The 17,060-nt window shown below is 44.9% G+C and overlaps 1 protein-coding gene across 1 annotated transcript in view; it reads left to right on the top strand.

Annotated features, from left to right (window-relative positions):
• Positions 1 to 17,060, top strand: part of FBXL2 (F-box and leucine rich repeat protein 2) — a 433,116-nt gene that overhangs the window by 252,515 nt on the left and 163,541 nt on the right. Inside the window, exon 10 of the mRNA XM_086966812.1 lies at positions 3,134 to 3,264. Within this exon, the coding sequence (XP_086822938.1) occupies positions 3,134 to 3,264 (131 nt within the window). The remainder of the gene's footprint in view (positions 1 to 3,133; positions 3,265 to 17,060) is intronic.

The following is a 17,060-nucleotide window of genomic DNA, read 5'->3' as shown; positions in this document are numbered from 1 at the left end:
GTCTTTGCCAATGTTTGTTTGTTTGTCCTTTACCAATGCTTGTTTATTCTTAGCCAATATTTGTCTTTGTATGCACCAATGCTTGTTGACTTCCCTTTGCCAATGTTTGTTTTTCTTTTGTCTTTACCAATGTTTGTTTTGCACTTACCAGTGCTTGTTTTCGGGCCCTGTGGCACTCGCCAATGTTTATTTGCAATTTCAGGTCTTCTGCCTGACCTCAAAATGGCCGCCGATGATCCCTCGCAGGGGATTGGACACTGCTGCCTGACTCCAAAATGGCCGCGCGGGACTCTCGTTTTCGACGGGATTTCGGCCGTTTTTCTTCGTTTTTTCACCGGAATCACAGTATTTTCTTAGCGCTTCCACTCACCACTTGCCGGTTGCAGCCAGGATCCACCGCTGGAGTCAATGCTTCAGGTAGGGTCACTTGTCTTGACTTCTGCCGCCGGGGTGGGCTCCTGGTGGGCACTTCTGGGCACTTTAGGCGGGACGCTCCCACCTCTGCACACGGGGCTCCCGATGCTAGCGCTCGACCGCGCTTTTCACAGGTGCATTTGTTTAGCGCTCAGCAGCGCTCGTTTCCAGGCGATGTCCACGCCTTACTCAGCAGGGCTCCACACACTCGGGCAGCACGGCAAGGTCGGGGTTGGGCTCCCGATCCCTCGCTTGGCCCGTTTCAGCCCTCACCTCACTCGGGCACTTGCAATTTCTTTTGGCGCGAACCGTTCCGACTTCTTGAGCGCTCCGACGCTCGTCACTGCGGCTCCCTCGCTTCTCCCTCCAGGCCTCCGAGGGACAGGGTCACCGGCTGCCAGCCTCTCTCTGGGGCAGCTCCGTGCAGCGGCGGTTTCTTCTTCTTGGTGCCGCCTTCCTTCAGCAGCGGAGCTCGCTTCTCGACGCTGCAGGCACAGGATGATTCCACGAGGTGCTGTGGCTTGTGGGGTTTTACTCATCCCACCCTCGTCGCCAGTTGTAGCATCCTGCTACAATAACCACAGACACCATGGATCACTATCACTGGAGTTTTATTACTGCACATCCATCCTCGTCCCTGTCCCTACTCTAACTGTCCCCCTGGTTCCTATCCCCGGCTCCTCCTGTTCCTGCTCCTCCCTCTGACTCCACCCCGCAACCACTAGACTGCATCCCACAATACTACACTATCATCCCTCTGGAAACGGTCAGGTGGAGCGATTCAATCGTGTAATCATGGGTACCATCCAGGCAGCCATCAACGACGGACTAGACTGGGAGAAGGAACTGGAAAGGATGGTCTGGGCCTATCGGATCACCCCAGGGAGCACGGGGTACAGCCCCTTTAAGGTGTTGAGAGGAAGAGAGGCTTTCACCAAAGATAACATGGCATGGAGGAAATTGGTGGTACAAAGTAAATGGTCTCCTGCGGTAGTCAGAAGAAACCTGGAAAGAGCTCAAGATGTCTATACGACACATTTCAACAAAAGTCACAATGTTAAAGGAGTTGAACTGGAAAAGGGTGACTGGGTAAGAGTAAAACTAGCCATCCTCAAGAGGAAGGGAGAAAGCAAATTCTCACCACCTTTACAAGTACTAGAGCCCTATGCCCGATCAGCCCTACTCAGTGACGGGAAGGTGTGGTCGCAGGACAGAATGGCCAAATGCAGCAAGATCCTAAAGTGGGAACGTGAGACAGAGGAAGGAGCAGAGAATGTAGTAGAAGATGGCGAAGAAGGAAGTAGTGGAAGGCGAAGCGATAATGTAGAAGAGGGAATGCAGCAAGTAGAGGACAGCGATGGAGAAGAAGGTACGAGTGAAGGGTTGAGGAGCCGGTGCAAGGAAGAATGGAGTGAGGAAGTGATGGACAAAGAAGGAGGAAGTGCAGAGAGACAAATGGACAAGAAAGAACAGGACAAGGAAGGAGGCGTGGTAATGGTGAAGACTAGAGCTAGGAGAGAAGTGAAGGTGCCAGAGAAGTATAAGGACTTTGACATGGACTGGAAGTAAGGACTAAGCATTATTGTGTGTTTGCATAAAGGGGGGAGATATGTGGTAGCGTTCTAGTGTTCCGCCTAACGGAACCGGAAAGGGAGTAGCGGAAGCGGAAGGCGGCCATTTTGCATATTGGCGCCGACCGCTGCTAAATGAGGTTGCTTTTCCCGGCGCTCCGGAATAAAGGGCATGTTCAACAGCAACTTGGTGTCCTTGCACTTAATTACACTTGTTTACATGTTCTTAGATTGAAAACTCATTTGAACGAACTTTAATGATTTTTGGATTATGTAGCCAATCAGAATATTCTCAAGATTGGCGAATGATTGTACAGATCTGAATTTTAATATAGGATAAATGAGTGAGTCGTGGTGCAAGGCAGACTCCGTTCTAGAGCAGATAGAGATCCATACACCACTTTTTTGTCTTTTTATTCACCTGATCCAAGCAGCCATCTGCCCTTCTTGTTTTGTTTTGCCAGTTATCCATCAATGTACTGTCTTTTGAGGATTTTTCCTGCCTTGGGCCATACATTTTCATTAAGGACAGTTGCAATTGAGGCTCACCACCAACTTGGAATGTTCTGCTCATTACTGGCTGTGTCATTAACGCTCATTGGTGCCCGTGCCTGCTTGCATGGGTACCACTGAACACACATAGCTACCTATAATGCTCTTTCTACATATGTGCAGGAATGTTTGCTGAATCACTGGGTGCCTGGATATTGTGTGTATCTGTACATGTTTCATAAACCATACAGATGTCAAAACATGGTATTGCTTTTGCCAAGCTTTGTTTCGGTTCCGTTACTAAATGGAAACTTCATGTGTTTCCTTTCTCTTCCCACAACTTGTTCCCGTGGTCCCAGATGCTCTGTTACTCTTCTCCTACGCTCCGCCATGCTTAATATTTTTATTCTTATCTATTTTCATGAGGGTGCATTTCTCGATATTAGATTTAAAAAACACATGCAATCACCCGAAACGGTATAGTGTAGCAATGAAGTCAATGTAGATTTTGAGTCTTTTTTGATGACTAATTAGACCTGTTGTGCTTCCAGTCCTGTACCCTCTGACATTGAATTGATTTCAAGACTGCTGTTGATTGCATGCTCTGCTGAAATAGACGCTTCTAAAGTGAGACAATCCTGTTTTTGTGTTTGCAGCTTCTTTCCGATGAAGGGATTGTAAAGGTCTGCAGAGGATGTAACGACCTGCAAGCGCTGTGTGTTTCTGGGTGCAACAATCTAACCGATGCCTCTCTCGTAGCCCTCGGCGTGAACTGTCCAAAGCTGAAGTATGTCTTCCCTTTCATTTCCCAATGCAATGTTTTTGTTTGCCGAGCACCATTCACATTATGGAATAGAATGTAAATGTAGTAAATGTAGTAGTACTTTTATAGCGCACAAATCGACCCATGAGGGTATCTCGGCACTTGTACGCATACCGCTGTGGAACCCTTCCTGGCTTTTCCCTGTGAATTGCCCACTCCTGGGCACCCCCAAGGTGAAGCCAGGCATCCTAGCGTTGTTAGGGCCGTTGTAGAGATTAAGCAAGCTATTGCCCAGAGTTGCAGAGTGGGACCCATGATTAGAATAGGCACCAAGGCGAGAATTATCAGGTCCGAGGAAATTGAGCTCAAGACCCGCCGAGGCGGGAAATGAACCCTGGTCCCGGGCTAGACCTCTGCATCAGGGTCTGCCGCTCTAACCATTGAGCCACACTTCTTCAGAATTGTGTGAGATTGCGTCAGACAGTGGAAAAATATACAAAGGTGTTATGTTTGTCAGTTCTTCTCTGTTTTGATTTAACAGTCCTCCTAAATATTATGATGTGTTGAACTGTGATCTTCATGTAACCGCAGGCCAGCTGTGCTGTTATTGTATTGTCACATCTAGCTTATAACATTTAGAGTTTAATATAAATGTACAGAGCAACTGAGTTAACAATGTCAAGTTTTTCAAAGTAGGGCCCTTCCCTTGACTTCTACTTAAAACCAAAGCACACCAAAAAGACCCATCTAAATGTATCGCTAAAGCTGGAGTCAAACAATCGGAAATATAATGCCACCTATTAATTGCAATTATGTAATGAGGACGTAGCAGGCAGTAATTCGAAAGTATTCCTGTCATTACCCACTTACTGCATTAATCACAATAGATGTGATCTTGGTTTTACTGTTTTTTCTTAAGTTTCTTGAGCATTTTGTACAAACTTGATTGCAATCTCACCAGTTGAGTTGTGGAGACCTTGATCTTGTGTTTTTTTGCCAAGGAAAGAGCAGGGCTCCTTTGAACAATATGAAACCAGAATTAAAAGCATCTTGTAAGAAGCAGGACAGATGACTAAAACATCGGATTGTAAAGTATGGTGTCCGCTAATGTTACCAGGGCAAATATTGAACCACTTGAGGCCACACACAATTGTTGCAACCTTCTGCTCTCGACATCATGTTATCAAATGAAAAAAAAGTCATGTTGAATGTTTGCTTGATATGTCACAAAATTTCATTAGCGTTTAGATCCTATCTTGCCTTACTATTTGTCAAGATAGAGCTAGAAAAAAAGGAGGTTGATGAAGCAGCAGAGAGAGGTGATTATGCTTTGAAAATATCTCCAAGCAGAAGAATCTCATTTTCCTCTGCGCCATGCCCCAGTCATGAAGGCGTATTGACCTTGATCATTGTGGACATCACAACCATAATAAAGTTTTCTGTTGAAAAATAATTTCCCCTTCAGCATGCCAAATTCATTCCCTTCCTGGCAAAACCATTGGCAGACCTGGAGATGCTAGCTACTCTCCAACATGGGGAGAGGAGTTGGCCTAACGGCTACGGCGGTCGACCTTGAATCTTGGGAACTGGGTTCGAGTCTTGGCAATGACGCTGAAGATCCTGTGATTCTGGACAAATCACTTAATCTCCCTGTGTCTAACAAAAAAATGAATGTGTCCTCATGTAACGCAACTGGTGCTGTGTAAAGCACTCTGATACTCGATACCTTGGGGTCAAGTTCACGCTCTATAAAACTCTGTAAAATGTTTAAAAAAAACATAACAAACTCCAGCAAAATAATGGAAAGGAGGTATTCAGCCCTTTTAACCTGAATAAGTGATTTATAAATCCTGGGCTGATGATGGGAGTCCTGGTGGATATGGTGTAATATGCTCTGGCAAGGCAATTGGCTATGAGACTTAAGGGATCTGGGCCAGAGACTCTAAAAACCCTGAACTAACCAGAAAGATAATTAAAAAACTGGGAAAGCATTACTAGAGGCTCAATTTTCCATGCTTAAGTTTTCTCATTTGTGTATAAATACGCAAATAAAATCTTAAGGAAACCAAATACCCACGCCCCATGTTAAATCATCAGGTAAGCTCCGCCACACACCCTCTTTAAGTTTTGCCTCCTTATTGGATCTGAACGAATGCTGAAATACCTACACTCGGTTTAACATGTAAACTGACTACCACAGTTCATGCAGATTTGTGAAACAAAACCAAAGTTATTAGTAAAGGAACATTTTATTGCCTCATCCTTAACTTTGTTTCCTCACTGTTTGTAACAAATTTGGCATACCTGTATGAAACTCATTGTTAGAAAGTTCTTTCATATTTTTTGCAGATATGTCACATGGGCCAAAATTATTAGCAAAAGCACCCCCCACCACAAGTTAAGTATCTACCCCATTGATGCATCTGCATTTGAAAATACCAATCGTGGGTTAAGCCCGCTAAGTGTCTGCCAAATTCCATGCATATTCATCAAATGGTCCCGTGGTCAATACATTGAAAAGCCTTTTCATCTGTGAAGGATTGCAAAATATAAACCCATTGAAGCCCACAAGCACTTTTTTTAAATGGTCATATCTCCCAAACTACCGAAATGAATGGACCAGACCTAGAAAAGTTCACTGTCTAATTATCATTCTACATTTATCCCTAGTATGACATAAACCTATTCAGCATTTTTCCATTTAGCAGTGACCACAATTACTCTGCGAACTTTATTTGGAAAACATCTTTTTTTTTTCTTCTTCTTTTAACCCCGTCCATCCATAACTTTTTTCCACTGCAAACGAGGTGCACAAAAATTGGCATGCCAGTTCTTTGCCGCATAAGTTATGTACATCATTTCGGGCAACTCCTTCAGGGGGTACCAGAGTTATAGGCAAATCAATAAAATGTCTTTACAATGGAAAGTATAGTGGAGCCAGAACAACACAGTTGCGACTCCATGGAAGTTTGCAAAAATATTGCAAAAAAGAGTCCACAATTTTGGGTCAAGCAGGTTATTCATCATTTCAGGTAGTTTAACTTGTGATCCACGTTAACTTGTAGAGAGAGGCTGGTCAGAATTGTTATTCCTGCTCCTAGTGTCTCATCACAGAGTAAAATGGATGGTTTAACCTTACTTTTTGCCCTACCTCCTGTATATTTGATGCTGTGCTGGGTTTCATTTTTGCTGGCTTAGATACTCTGGGCACTTTACCACTGCTGATCAGTGTCGAAGTGCAGGTGCTCCCTGTACAATTTGTTATTGCAATTAGTCATCCCTGATTGGCATATTTAGATTACTGGTAAGTCCCTAGTAAAGTGCACCAAGTGTGCCTGTTCCTGTAAGTCAAATGCTACTAGTGGGCCTGCTTGAAGTAATTGGAGGAGGGTTCGCGGTTTGCGTTCCTATCTGTCGCACAGCTTCAATGAGGAAACATTCCTCGCAGAAGAATCCATTAATCATATTCCATCGTGTTAATCCATTTTTTTCATTTTTTTCATAAACTTTACGTCATTTTCATGCTTCATATGTTTCAAAAGTAAATCACTCCAGAGGCAGCCAGGTGAAACTTGGATGTGTTTGTTTAGGGGCGTGGGGAGAGTAAAACATTCGGATCGAGTTGTTGGGATGTCAAGATGGTCAGTTTAGGTTTTTTTAAAGGGGGAAGTAATAGAAAGTGTGTGATTTATATGCACATGGTGAAATTGCTACAGTGGGTGACCAAAGGATTTGTGATAAACTTAGTTGCATGGGCAGTAGGACACGATGGATTATTGAGCAATTCAAAGCATGCTATATTTTTATGTTCATCATTATGTAATTTTCATTTTTTGAATATCTGTTTAAATGGTCCTTTATCTATTTTTTCCAGTACCCCTGAGGAAGAACTAAAAAGTTCGAAATGCATTGGGTTTTTAATACTGGTTGTGCGACAGGATGTAGCAAGCACATGTCTGTGGAAAAGCCTTGGCAGCATTAGACATTTGAATATGCAAAATAAACACATCCAAGTTTCACCTGGCTGCCTCTGGAGTGATTTACTTTTGAAACATATGAAGCATGAAAATGACGTAGTGTTTATCAAAAAAATGAAAAAAATGGATTAACACGATGGAATATGATTAATGGATTCTTCTGCGAGGAATGTTTCCTCATTGAAGCTGTGCGACAGATAGGAACGCAAACCGCGAACCCTCCTCCAATTACTTCAAGATGACTGTGTTGGGACAAACACAGCTCTGTTCTGCACGCAAATACTGTTGATTTAAAAAAAAGTTGAATACGAACAAAATGAAAGGGAAGGTGTGCGCACGCTATTCTCCTTGAACTAGTGGGCCTGCAGCACTGATTGTGCCACCCACATGAGTAGTTCTGAAAAGGTATCTATGACCTGCCACTGCTGTGTCTGCACACAGTTTTAAACTAACATGTCGACCTGGCAATTGCACCCACTTGCCAGGGTCTAACCTTCCCTTTTCTTACATATAAAAAACCACTCCGGTAGGACCAAGGTACCCTCATGGGCAGAGTGCAGTGTATATGAAAGCTAGTACATGTACTGGTGTGTGTGACATGTCCTGATAGTGAAATACTGCCAATTTAGTGTTTCACTATTAATCGGCTATCTGCCTCAGAGGATAGCATGGGAGATACTTTGTAACATGTAACAAGTATAACTTCTCATTGGGACCAGGTAGAGAAATAAAGTTTAGGCTCTCTGAACTCAGAATGTAATACCACATCTTTTAGTAAAGATGGTATGTAAATTGTGTGTTTGAAAATGCCACTTTTAAAAAGTAGGCATTTTCTTGTTTACCCATTCTGTGTGCCTCTGCCTGTTTGTGGATTGCTGTCTGGTTTTTGGAGTGACAGTGGCTGGGGATGTGCATTCACTGTAGACAGCCTCTGAAGGTGTGCCTGGCCCTTCTTGGATGGCTTGGAGCTGAGCTGAGTAGACATTTTGAGTAGTGGGAGGAGTTTTTCTTGCACCTGGATAGGGTCGGTCTCCCTTGCACAATGCACACTCCTCTAGAGTGTGTTCCTGCTGTTGGAAGATGGAATAAAACCTAAGAGAAGCCAGAAAAACAATCTCCAACGCCCTAAGCGACACCGCTGTATTGCCATGACCTGCACTGAGGCCAGGGGCACCACGCTTGTGAAGTGCATGACGCACCGCCTGGCCTGCACCGCAGCTCCGACATCCTTTGATGTCCTTCAATGCCTGGAGTTATCGGCCTTCCCGGCGCCATCATTCACCAGACTACGTCACCGCCAGCATCCTGTTATCGTGGCACCAATAACCGCCACGAGTGACTCCACAAGCGTGATGACTTCGCACCGAAACACCGGAACCAATGCCTTATTGCCACCGCAACTGACATCCCCTGTCCTGGATTAGACACTTCAAATCCTTGTGGACACGACTCCTCACCTTCCCTGTAGCAGCCAAGGAGCTGGCTTCGACCTCCGCATCAACAACGTCATAATAGCCCCGGGTGGAGCTATTTGTTTTCTACAAGCTTTACTGTTGAAATAACTGTTTTGAAGTGCTATTTTACTACTTGTATTTTGGATGTTTGTCATTTTGGTCTTGTTGAGTTTTGATAAAGAGACTTCTTTTTTTCTAAACTAGGGTTGTGTCCATTTGTGGTGTTATCACTGTGTTACTGTATGTTTTGAGTACAAATACTTTATACATTCCCTTTGGAAACGCCTGTCTGCTTGTGCCAAGCTACCAAGGGGGTGCGCATGAGTTATCTAAAGTGTGTATCCCCCTTATCCTGACTAAAAACAAGGGTCCCTACTTGGACAAAGGTACCTACCTCTGTTAATTAGAGACACCCAGTTCTAACAATGGGTATTTGTAAAGGGAGCCTTTCGGCCCGATTAACAAAGGTAAACTGAGACGAACGTCTAACTCTATGACTTTCGGTATTCATAAAGGGCATTTACCAGTAGTAAAGTTAGACTTTTGTCTCAGTTTAACTTAAGTTTTGTCTCAGTGAGTCTTAAGACCAAACCTTAATTTAAACTGAGACAAAAGTATAACTTTACTACTCATAAATGCTCTTTGTGAATACTGAAAGTCGTAAAGTTAGACTTTCTTCTCAGGTTATCTTTGTGAATTGGGCCCTATGTGTTTTGTTTCCCTGAATCCTGACCTTCGGACATGTAGGTTGACGAAACACAAATATATTTTTTTACCTTAATTTATATTTTACTCCTCTAAATGTTTACCTCCATTTTGGTGTCTGCATTCCAAAGCCTGGTATAAGGAAATTCTTATGGTTATGTGACTATATTGTAAGTACTGAGCTCATAGAATATTAGGTTGTCTGTAATGTACTTAGTTCCACACTGCACTTAAAAAAAAATGTATTCAAAGGCATTGCTAGAGTCTTAAATGATTTAAAAAAAAAATTGTAATCTCTTCCCATATTCCAGCTAATAATTGAATTCTATGTCAGGACCGGAGGCCCAGATTATGTCTTCTTCTTTTGCTTTATTTTTACAGCAGCACATTTTTTAAAAGATAATCAACTACATTTACCATGAACAGAAGGGAAATAAGTCTCAAACTGGAGTCCTTCCACGCTGTCCGCACTCCAGTAACCTAGCTAGTCCTTTCATGCGGTTTCCTCTTTCTTCGCTGCTCAGCAGCAAGATAAGTCGATTTTATTCTGTCTCCTGTTTGGGGGGGGTTAAGAAATGCTTTGATATATGGTGTTTTGCTTGCGCTTGGTTATAGCTTTGTTTTTACAAATTCCCCTTCAATCGCAGGACACATTAGCGTACCTTATGCGACTTGGTTTTCGCCACAGTAGTGCACTGTCTATGGGCAGGGCGAGTCAAGTACTGACATTAGAGTGCTGACGAGCGCTGCTCCTCTGAGAGCTCAGCCTTGCCTCCTGTCACCGGGTTTGACACCCGAGTGGGTCTGTATTTCCCCTGCTTTTGTGAACGCCCTTGTGAGGGTCTGTATTTTTTCCTTTATACACTACTGGGTCATAATTGCACCATGTGGTGCCTTGTGGGGTACAGTCCCGGGTGACTGCCCTGTGTTCGAGAGGCTGCGGTGTCCCAGGGCTCCGTCCTGCCAATTGTGTGCCTCTGGCCACCCAAATAAAACTGGGCTACCTCCCTGCTTCTTATCCTGTGACACTCTGCGCCCTTAAAGTGGTGCTCCCCGCACCGTGCTGCCTGTTTGCCTCAGTGTGTATTGCCTGCGTCTTAGTACTTGCCTGCCAAGCAGTCGGAGCCGGATCAGTTCCAGGAGGAGGACCCCTTGTCCTACCTCCCTTGGGATGATGATTTTATCAGGTGGTGGATGACTACATCTACAGGGCTGTTAATCAAGCCATGGAGCCTTTAGAGCAGCACCTTTCAGCGCAGATCGTGAAAGAGTGCGCCAAGTGGGCTGCTCCAGCACCAGCTCTCCTAAGCCTCCACAGGTACCTCAGGTCAGCGGACCCCCCCCCTGCTAAGAAACAGTGTTCCGAAGGGGTGGACGCAGAAGCATTTACCCGCCTAAAGCAGGCTGTCTTGGCACAGGTATCCTCTGGGCAGAGTGCCCCTGCCCCAGTTTTGGAAGAAAAGGTTGCCCTTACACCGAGATAGGTCCAAAGATGGCAACATTCCTAGCAACATTTGTGATGGACTCTAAGAAGGGTATTGATCGGTCCTGATGCTCATGACAGAACAAGCTGTTGGGTGCAAGGGGTCATTTGACCAAGATCCTGGGCATGGCCGAAGAGGCTAAGGCCTCCTTAGCCCTGATTTCCCCAGAAGTTCTCTAAGGCTGGGCGCTGTGCTATTGTATCGAATATTGTGATGCAGTTCGATGTCAACCATTCCGGAGGGGGGCCAGATGCAGAGAATTCTCCCCAGGTGGAGCCTGGTCCACTCACAAACAGTCATTGCACATCAACTGCCTGGAGCTTCTGGCGGGGTCATTTGCGGTGCAATTCTGGACAAAAGACAGGGTTCAATCATGTCTCCTCCTCAAGATGGACAAAATCTCTGTGGTCCGGGATATCAACCACCTGGGTGGCACCAGGTCCAGAACGCTAGTGAACCTGGCCAACGAGTTTTGGAACTTCTGCCTTAGACAACTGGATCTCGGTAACAGTGGAAAACCTTCCGGGTCGGGAGAATGAATTGGGGTTACTGGCACTCTTGCCACCTCCTGAATGCCAGTGTGTGGAAGTTGGACCCACAGGTCTTCTTCCAGTTGGAGGAGAGATGGGATTCCTTCTCAGTCAACCTATTTGCATCGTGTCTGCATCATCAGTTACCGAGGTACTTCAGTTGGCAGCCAATCCTCAAGCGGATGCGACGGATGCGTTTCTTCAGGACTGGCAGCATGAGATGGAGCAGGGCTATGCCTTTCCTCCTTTTTCTATGATCACACAGGTGTCCGCTCTACTTCATCGCTAACAGGTGGAAATTGTGCTGATCACACCCTCATGGAGGTCTCAAGTCTGGTTTACGGTTCTACTGGAAGTTTCTTGGGATTCTCCTATCTGACTCACCCCACTCTCCTCACATTCTCCTCAATCCCAATCTCGTACCCCATCAGCTGGGAGTAAAGGGGACGTTGAGGATGATGGCCTGGCGGATCTCTGGTGTCGCTAGCTGCTCCCAGGCCTTTCGGGACAAGCTGAAACCTTGCTTGCCAAGGCATGGGCGGACAGCACGACCAAGAGATACCGATAAGCATGGAACAGATGGTGTTGGTGAATGTGACAGAATGTCGATCCCATGGAGACGGATGTAGTCCACATCCTTAATTTCCTGGCTGGTTTAGCAGAAGATGGCTTGGCTTACCGTTCAATCAATACCTTCCGCTTAGCTATTTCAGCCGGTCATATCACTGTTCTGGGTTCTCTGGTGGGGGAGCACCTGTTGATTTTCCGGCTCCTCAGGGGGATTTGCCTTTCTCTCTCTACGGAACCCGGTATTCTGTCCTATGGGATGTGAACCTAGTGTTGAATCTTTTTCTTTCTTAGCAACCCAACAGGTTTCTGTCCCGTAAGGTAGTGATGGCCAAGTTGCAGACCCTTTTATGCCTGGTTTCATGCAGGCATGTCTCTGACGTACGGGCCTTGGACATCTCGGCCAGAGTGTTTTCCCCAGAGAGGATATCATTACGGTGAGTAGAAGGACCAAGTGTAATACTAGGGTCATACCCAGCATCCCAAGACTCCCCTAAGCTGTGTGTGGTGTAGTGCCTCCATGCTTACGAAGAATTGACAGAGAAACCTCGCCCTCCGGGTGAGAAGCAGCTGTTCATTGTGTAAGAAAATCATATAGATTGGTCTCGTCCCGACCATCACCGGATGGGTGCGTTGGGTAATGCAGGAGGAGGGGATTGATACGATGCAGTTTGGTGCCCACTCGTCGAGAGGGGCGATGGTCTCTAAAGCTTTTTCTCTGGGGGCGCTTTTGGAGGATCTGAAGCGCCACCGACTAGTCCTCATACTCTACCTTTAAGAGGTTCTATTTCAAACAGGTGCTAGAAGTGGCATAGTTGGTGTTCAACAAGCTTTGCCTCAGGTCCTGACATATGATGAAAATTAGCCTAGCTGTAGTGCTGGTAAGTTTCAATTCTATTAAGGACACAGAGTTCCCTCTTAGGGTTGCTTTTTAGACTGGATTTACGCCCCAAACCGCCGGACAAAAATTGGAAAATGGAGTCCTGAGCAGGGCTGAGTACCCTGACTTCGACTCCAAGATGGCCGCTGCCTAACTGGGCTCCGGCTGTCGCCTCATCAATCCTCAATTATTCTGCACCTTCGAGTTAGCTGGTTGCCAAAAAACTGAAATATCAGCGTCGGAGGCAGCAAGGAGAATAAGTGGGAAGTTTGGAAGCTCCGCTGTCCCTGGATGCTGCACTACGAGTTGCTGCATACCCTGCCTGAGGCCTCCAGTGGCCATTTCGTGTGGTGCTGGGGCTGCGTGGTCCTGGCGGCGCTGTGTAGTGCTGCCCGCCTTGATTTTTGACTGCGGTTTGCTTTTTACTTCCCGCGCTCCCTATTCACGGATCAGGGCTGCTCTGATCGGGGCATGTGGATACTGTGTGGGATAAGATTTCAGTGCGGGGGATCCAGTCCTTTGGGCCCGGGAGCGCGTGTTGCAGGGCCCTGGGTCTCCGGCGCTACGTGGTAGCATAATTCTTGGGACCGCTTTCCCCATACACCTCGCCTAATTACATAACGGACCTCCTAACACTATCGGTGAGGCTGCCATTTTGTCCCGATGCAAAGACAACGCCGGGCAAGATGGCCGGACAGCCGCAGCTCAAGGTTGCTCTTCAGCCTCCAACTGGTCGCTCACCAGGCACGAACCAAAGCTCTGAGTGGTGAGATCGATGCCTAGCAGTGCTAGTTATGCCTGACCTGCCTCTCTGGACTGTCTGCCACCCTTGAGGCCTCACGACCTGCGGGGCCCCACCGGCTCCCCTAGGAATGCAACAGAACCGCCGACTGCACCGAGTAGGGCTCATCCGGTGAGTGCAGCTGCGCTTGCTCCTGTGCTCCCCCTTTCCAACTGGAGGCCTTGCTGCTCCCTACCATGTCACCCCCAGTGGGACTTGGTTCACATCAGCCCTCGTAGCCTATGTATCTATTAAAATCCGTTTTTACCGGACGTTGAAATCTGAGCAACATGGCTGATGCCCAGTGGAGTTGCTGGAGAACTGATGAGGAGATTGGCCCTGGTTTTCCTCCTCGACCATCACCTACCCAGCCGGACATTGGACACAGTTCTTCCTCGTCTCCCTGTTATGGCTCCTTCTTCCCCTCCTTTCCCACAAATTCTCTCAACCTCGTTGTTTATTTTCTGTACCTTACTACGCTATTGTAACTCTTGTAATTGGTAACACAATGTTCAGCTGTTATAGCGCTATGATACCTCCGTGTCTAGCCAGCACTATATAATCCTTTTTGATGTACCCTGTAATGCAACAATCCTCTGGTTAAGCGCTATGATACCTCCGGGTCTAGACAGCGCTATATAACCTCCGCAAATCAAATAAACTATAAATTGTTTTTTCTGAACGCTGAGACCTGAGCAACATGGCTGATGACCGGTCGAGCTGCTAGACCGCTAATGAGGAGATTGGCCTTGGTTTCCCCCTTGACTGTCACCTACCTAGCCGGACTTTGGACACAGTTTCTCCTCGTCTCCCCGCTATTACTCCTTCCTCCCCTCCCCCCTACGAAGTCTTGAAACATTGTTTATGTGTACTGTATCTTACTATGCGCTTGTATCTAATGTAAACTTTAACACAACTATCCTAATTGTAAAGCGGTCTGATACCCTCTTGGGTCACGTTTGCGCTATATAAAACTTTATAAATAAATAAATAAGAGGCCAGGATTATCCTACCCAATGACCCCTGTCGACGTGGACCCTCCCCGTTCTGGTGTAAGTAATCCGTTCATGAGTCTTTTGGAAATGTGTTGCTTACATATGTGATGACCTTGACCATATTCTGGTTCTCTTACACTGCCTGTTTTTCAGGAAACAATGGTTCCAAACAAGAGGGGTGAAATCCAACAGGAAAGTGTTCATGCGAAGGAAGAGGAAACCGCGTGAAAGGACTAGCTGCGTTACTGGAGTGCAGACAGCGTGGAAGGACTCCTGTTTGAGACTTTTATTTCCCTTCTGTTCATGGGAAATGTAGCTGGTTATGTTTTAAAAAAATGTGCTTGCTGTAAAAATAAAGTTAAGGAAGAAGGCATAATCCTCTCCTCTCTGTCCTTAATAGAGTTGAAACTTACCAGCACTACAGCTAGGCAAATTTTCATTCCATATTTCATAACTCAGTCTGTGCTATGATCTCGCCCAATGACCTTCAGATCACACATGCTCTTCAAGAACAAGCATTTTTATAATTTACACTTTTGCCCATATTTATAGAATTGCTCTGTTCACATCCGATTGCTGTGCCGCCACACTCCCCTGGCAAAGGTCTGTTTGATGGCATGCATGTGTGTTATGAAATGTGGATTAGAATCATTAGTTGTAATTAGTCATAAATAAACATTTCAACATATACTGTTTCAAACTTTAGAGGTTGTATGAGTAAATTTAACAAGTGCTTAATTACTGACAGTTTAATTTTGTAATATTCTATAACTGGGTGCCCTAATCGTGCGCAATGCAAAATAGCTCAGTGAAATTAAGCAGCGAATTGTGAAAGTATGACCTCAACTAAAGCCTAATATTGGCTAGATCATGTTAAAGTCTACATTTTTCATAAAATTTGCCTTGGTTAACAATGAAGAAAATGTGCCTGACATTACAAAATGCTTTTAACTTTATTGTACCTGTTGAAGAGAAAACGAAAAACATAGACAAAACATAGAAAAACAATGGCAATTATGGGTTAGCAGATGTGAGTATCAGTAGGGGAAATATTGTGAGTTCTATTTTGATGTCTTTAAAGTGTGTGAGTGAATGGTCAGAGTGTAGAAAAAAGATTTAAGAAGAAGAGAGTGAAAATTTCAGGCTCATCATGGCTGAAAGATCGTGGCATAATATACAATTTAAACTTGTTTGCAGGATTTAAGTGCAGAATGTGAGGAACTGTCACCTACATTGGTAATATAGTTGTTTGAAAACTATTTGTTATTTACTAATATTGATTGGTATTAGTGAAACCTAATTGCGCAAACGGGTGGAAACGGCACTGATTTGGGTGATTTCCCACTGGTCCAGAGCTCACTTGAGATTGTGGAAAATGTCTTGAGTGCTTGGAAAACTTCTAGCAGAGCAACGGGAAAGTTATTTAAGGAGCTATCTAACAGAGCTGTATGAATGCAGAGGAAAATTGATTGTAAAGGAGGGTGAGCTTTGTGAGCAGTGAGATTGTACATCATCCTCTTTTGCTCTGAGATTGGTCGGTTGGTGTGGTTTCACGCTGGGATTGGTTGGTAATGTCATAGTATCACACTGGGGTTGGATCTTTAAAAAGTGAATACAATATTTGGATTGGCAATTGCTTTCATGAGAAATAATTGCCTGGATTTTATTGGGTTGCCAAAATTTGACATATACATAACAAAATCATAACATTCACATAATTGAATTGTCCAAACCAAATTGTTAACATGAAAGGTTTTAAGGATTTCAAGAAATTGGTGAGAGGAGATGTTACTATTCCAGTATGTAAGTGAGAGGAGGGAACCACGACGATACTCCTGTATACATTATGACTACTGAACATGGTTTAAAAATATGTCTTTGACTCCAACATGAGGTGGCGTTCAGTTTTCTTAGATATGGGACATTTAATAACAGAAAACATGATCATTTGAAGGTAAAATTGTATGAAATGAAGTTACCACCTCGACCTATTCAATATGAAGCATTTAATGTTTTGGGGAAAGTTTCAAGGGAAAAAGAGAGAGAAAGTTACCTGGACCAGCACTGCAGAATTATACAAATGCTAGGTGAGATGGAGAACAGCATAGATGGAGGAAAGTTATTATTGAAGGAACTAGGTTATATCCACTACTTCCTTCAGACGCGGCTAACAAGGAAAAGAATAAGCTTCTCATAAAAAAAGGAGGCAATTAGTCCGATACAGATTCGATTGAATGCGATATTAGAACAGATGTTCAATTTCAGACCCGCCCACCATTGCATACTACACTTGCTGAGCCAGGATATCTGAGCACCGGTACTAGTCAAACTGTGGCTACTGGCCCTATAGATCCAATTTTAGCACCCATTGAGTGGCCCTTACAAGTTTTGCAGATTGTACCACCAGTTATGACTCAACCACCAGCTGTGGTTCCCACTAGGACAGC

The sequence above is a fragment of the Lissotriton vulgaris genome, chromosome 4_1 (assembly GCF_964263255.1).
Source record: "Lissotriton vulgaris chromosome 4_1, aLisVul1.2, whole genome shotgun sequence".
NCBI lineage: Eukaryota > Metazoa > Chordata > Amphibia > Caudata > Salamandridae > Lissotriton > Lissotriton vulgaris.
This window is presented reverse-complemented; position numbering and strand designations above follow the sequence as displayed.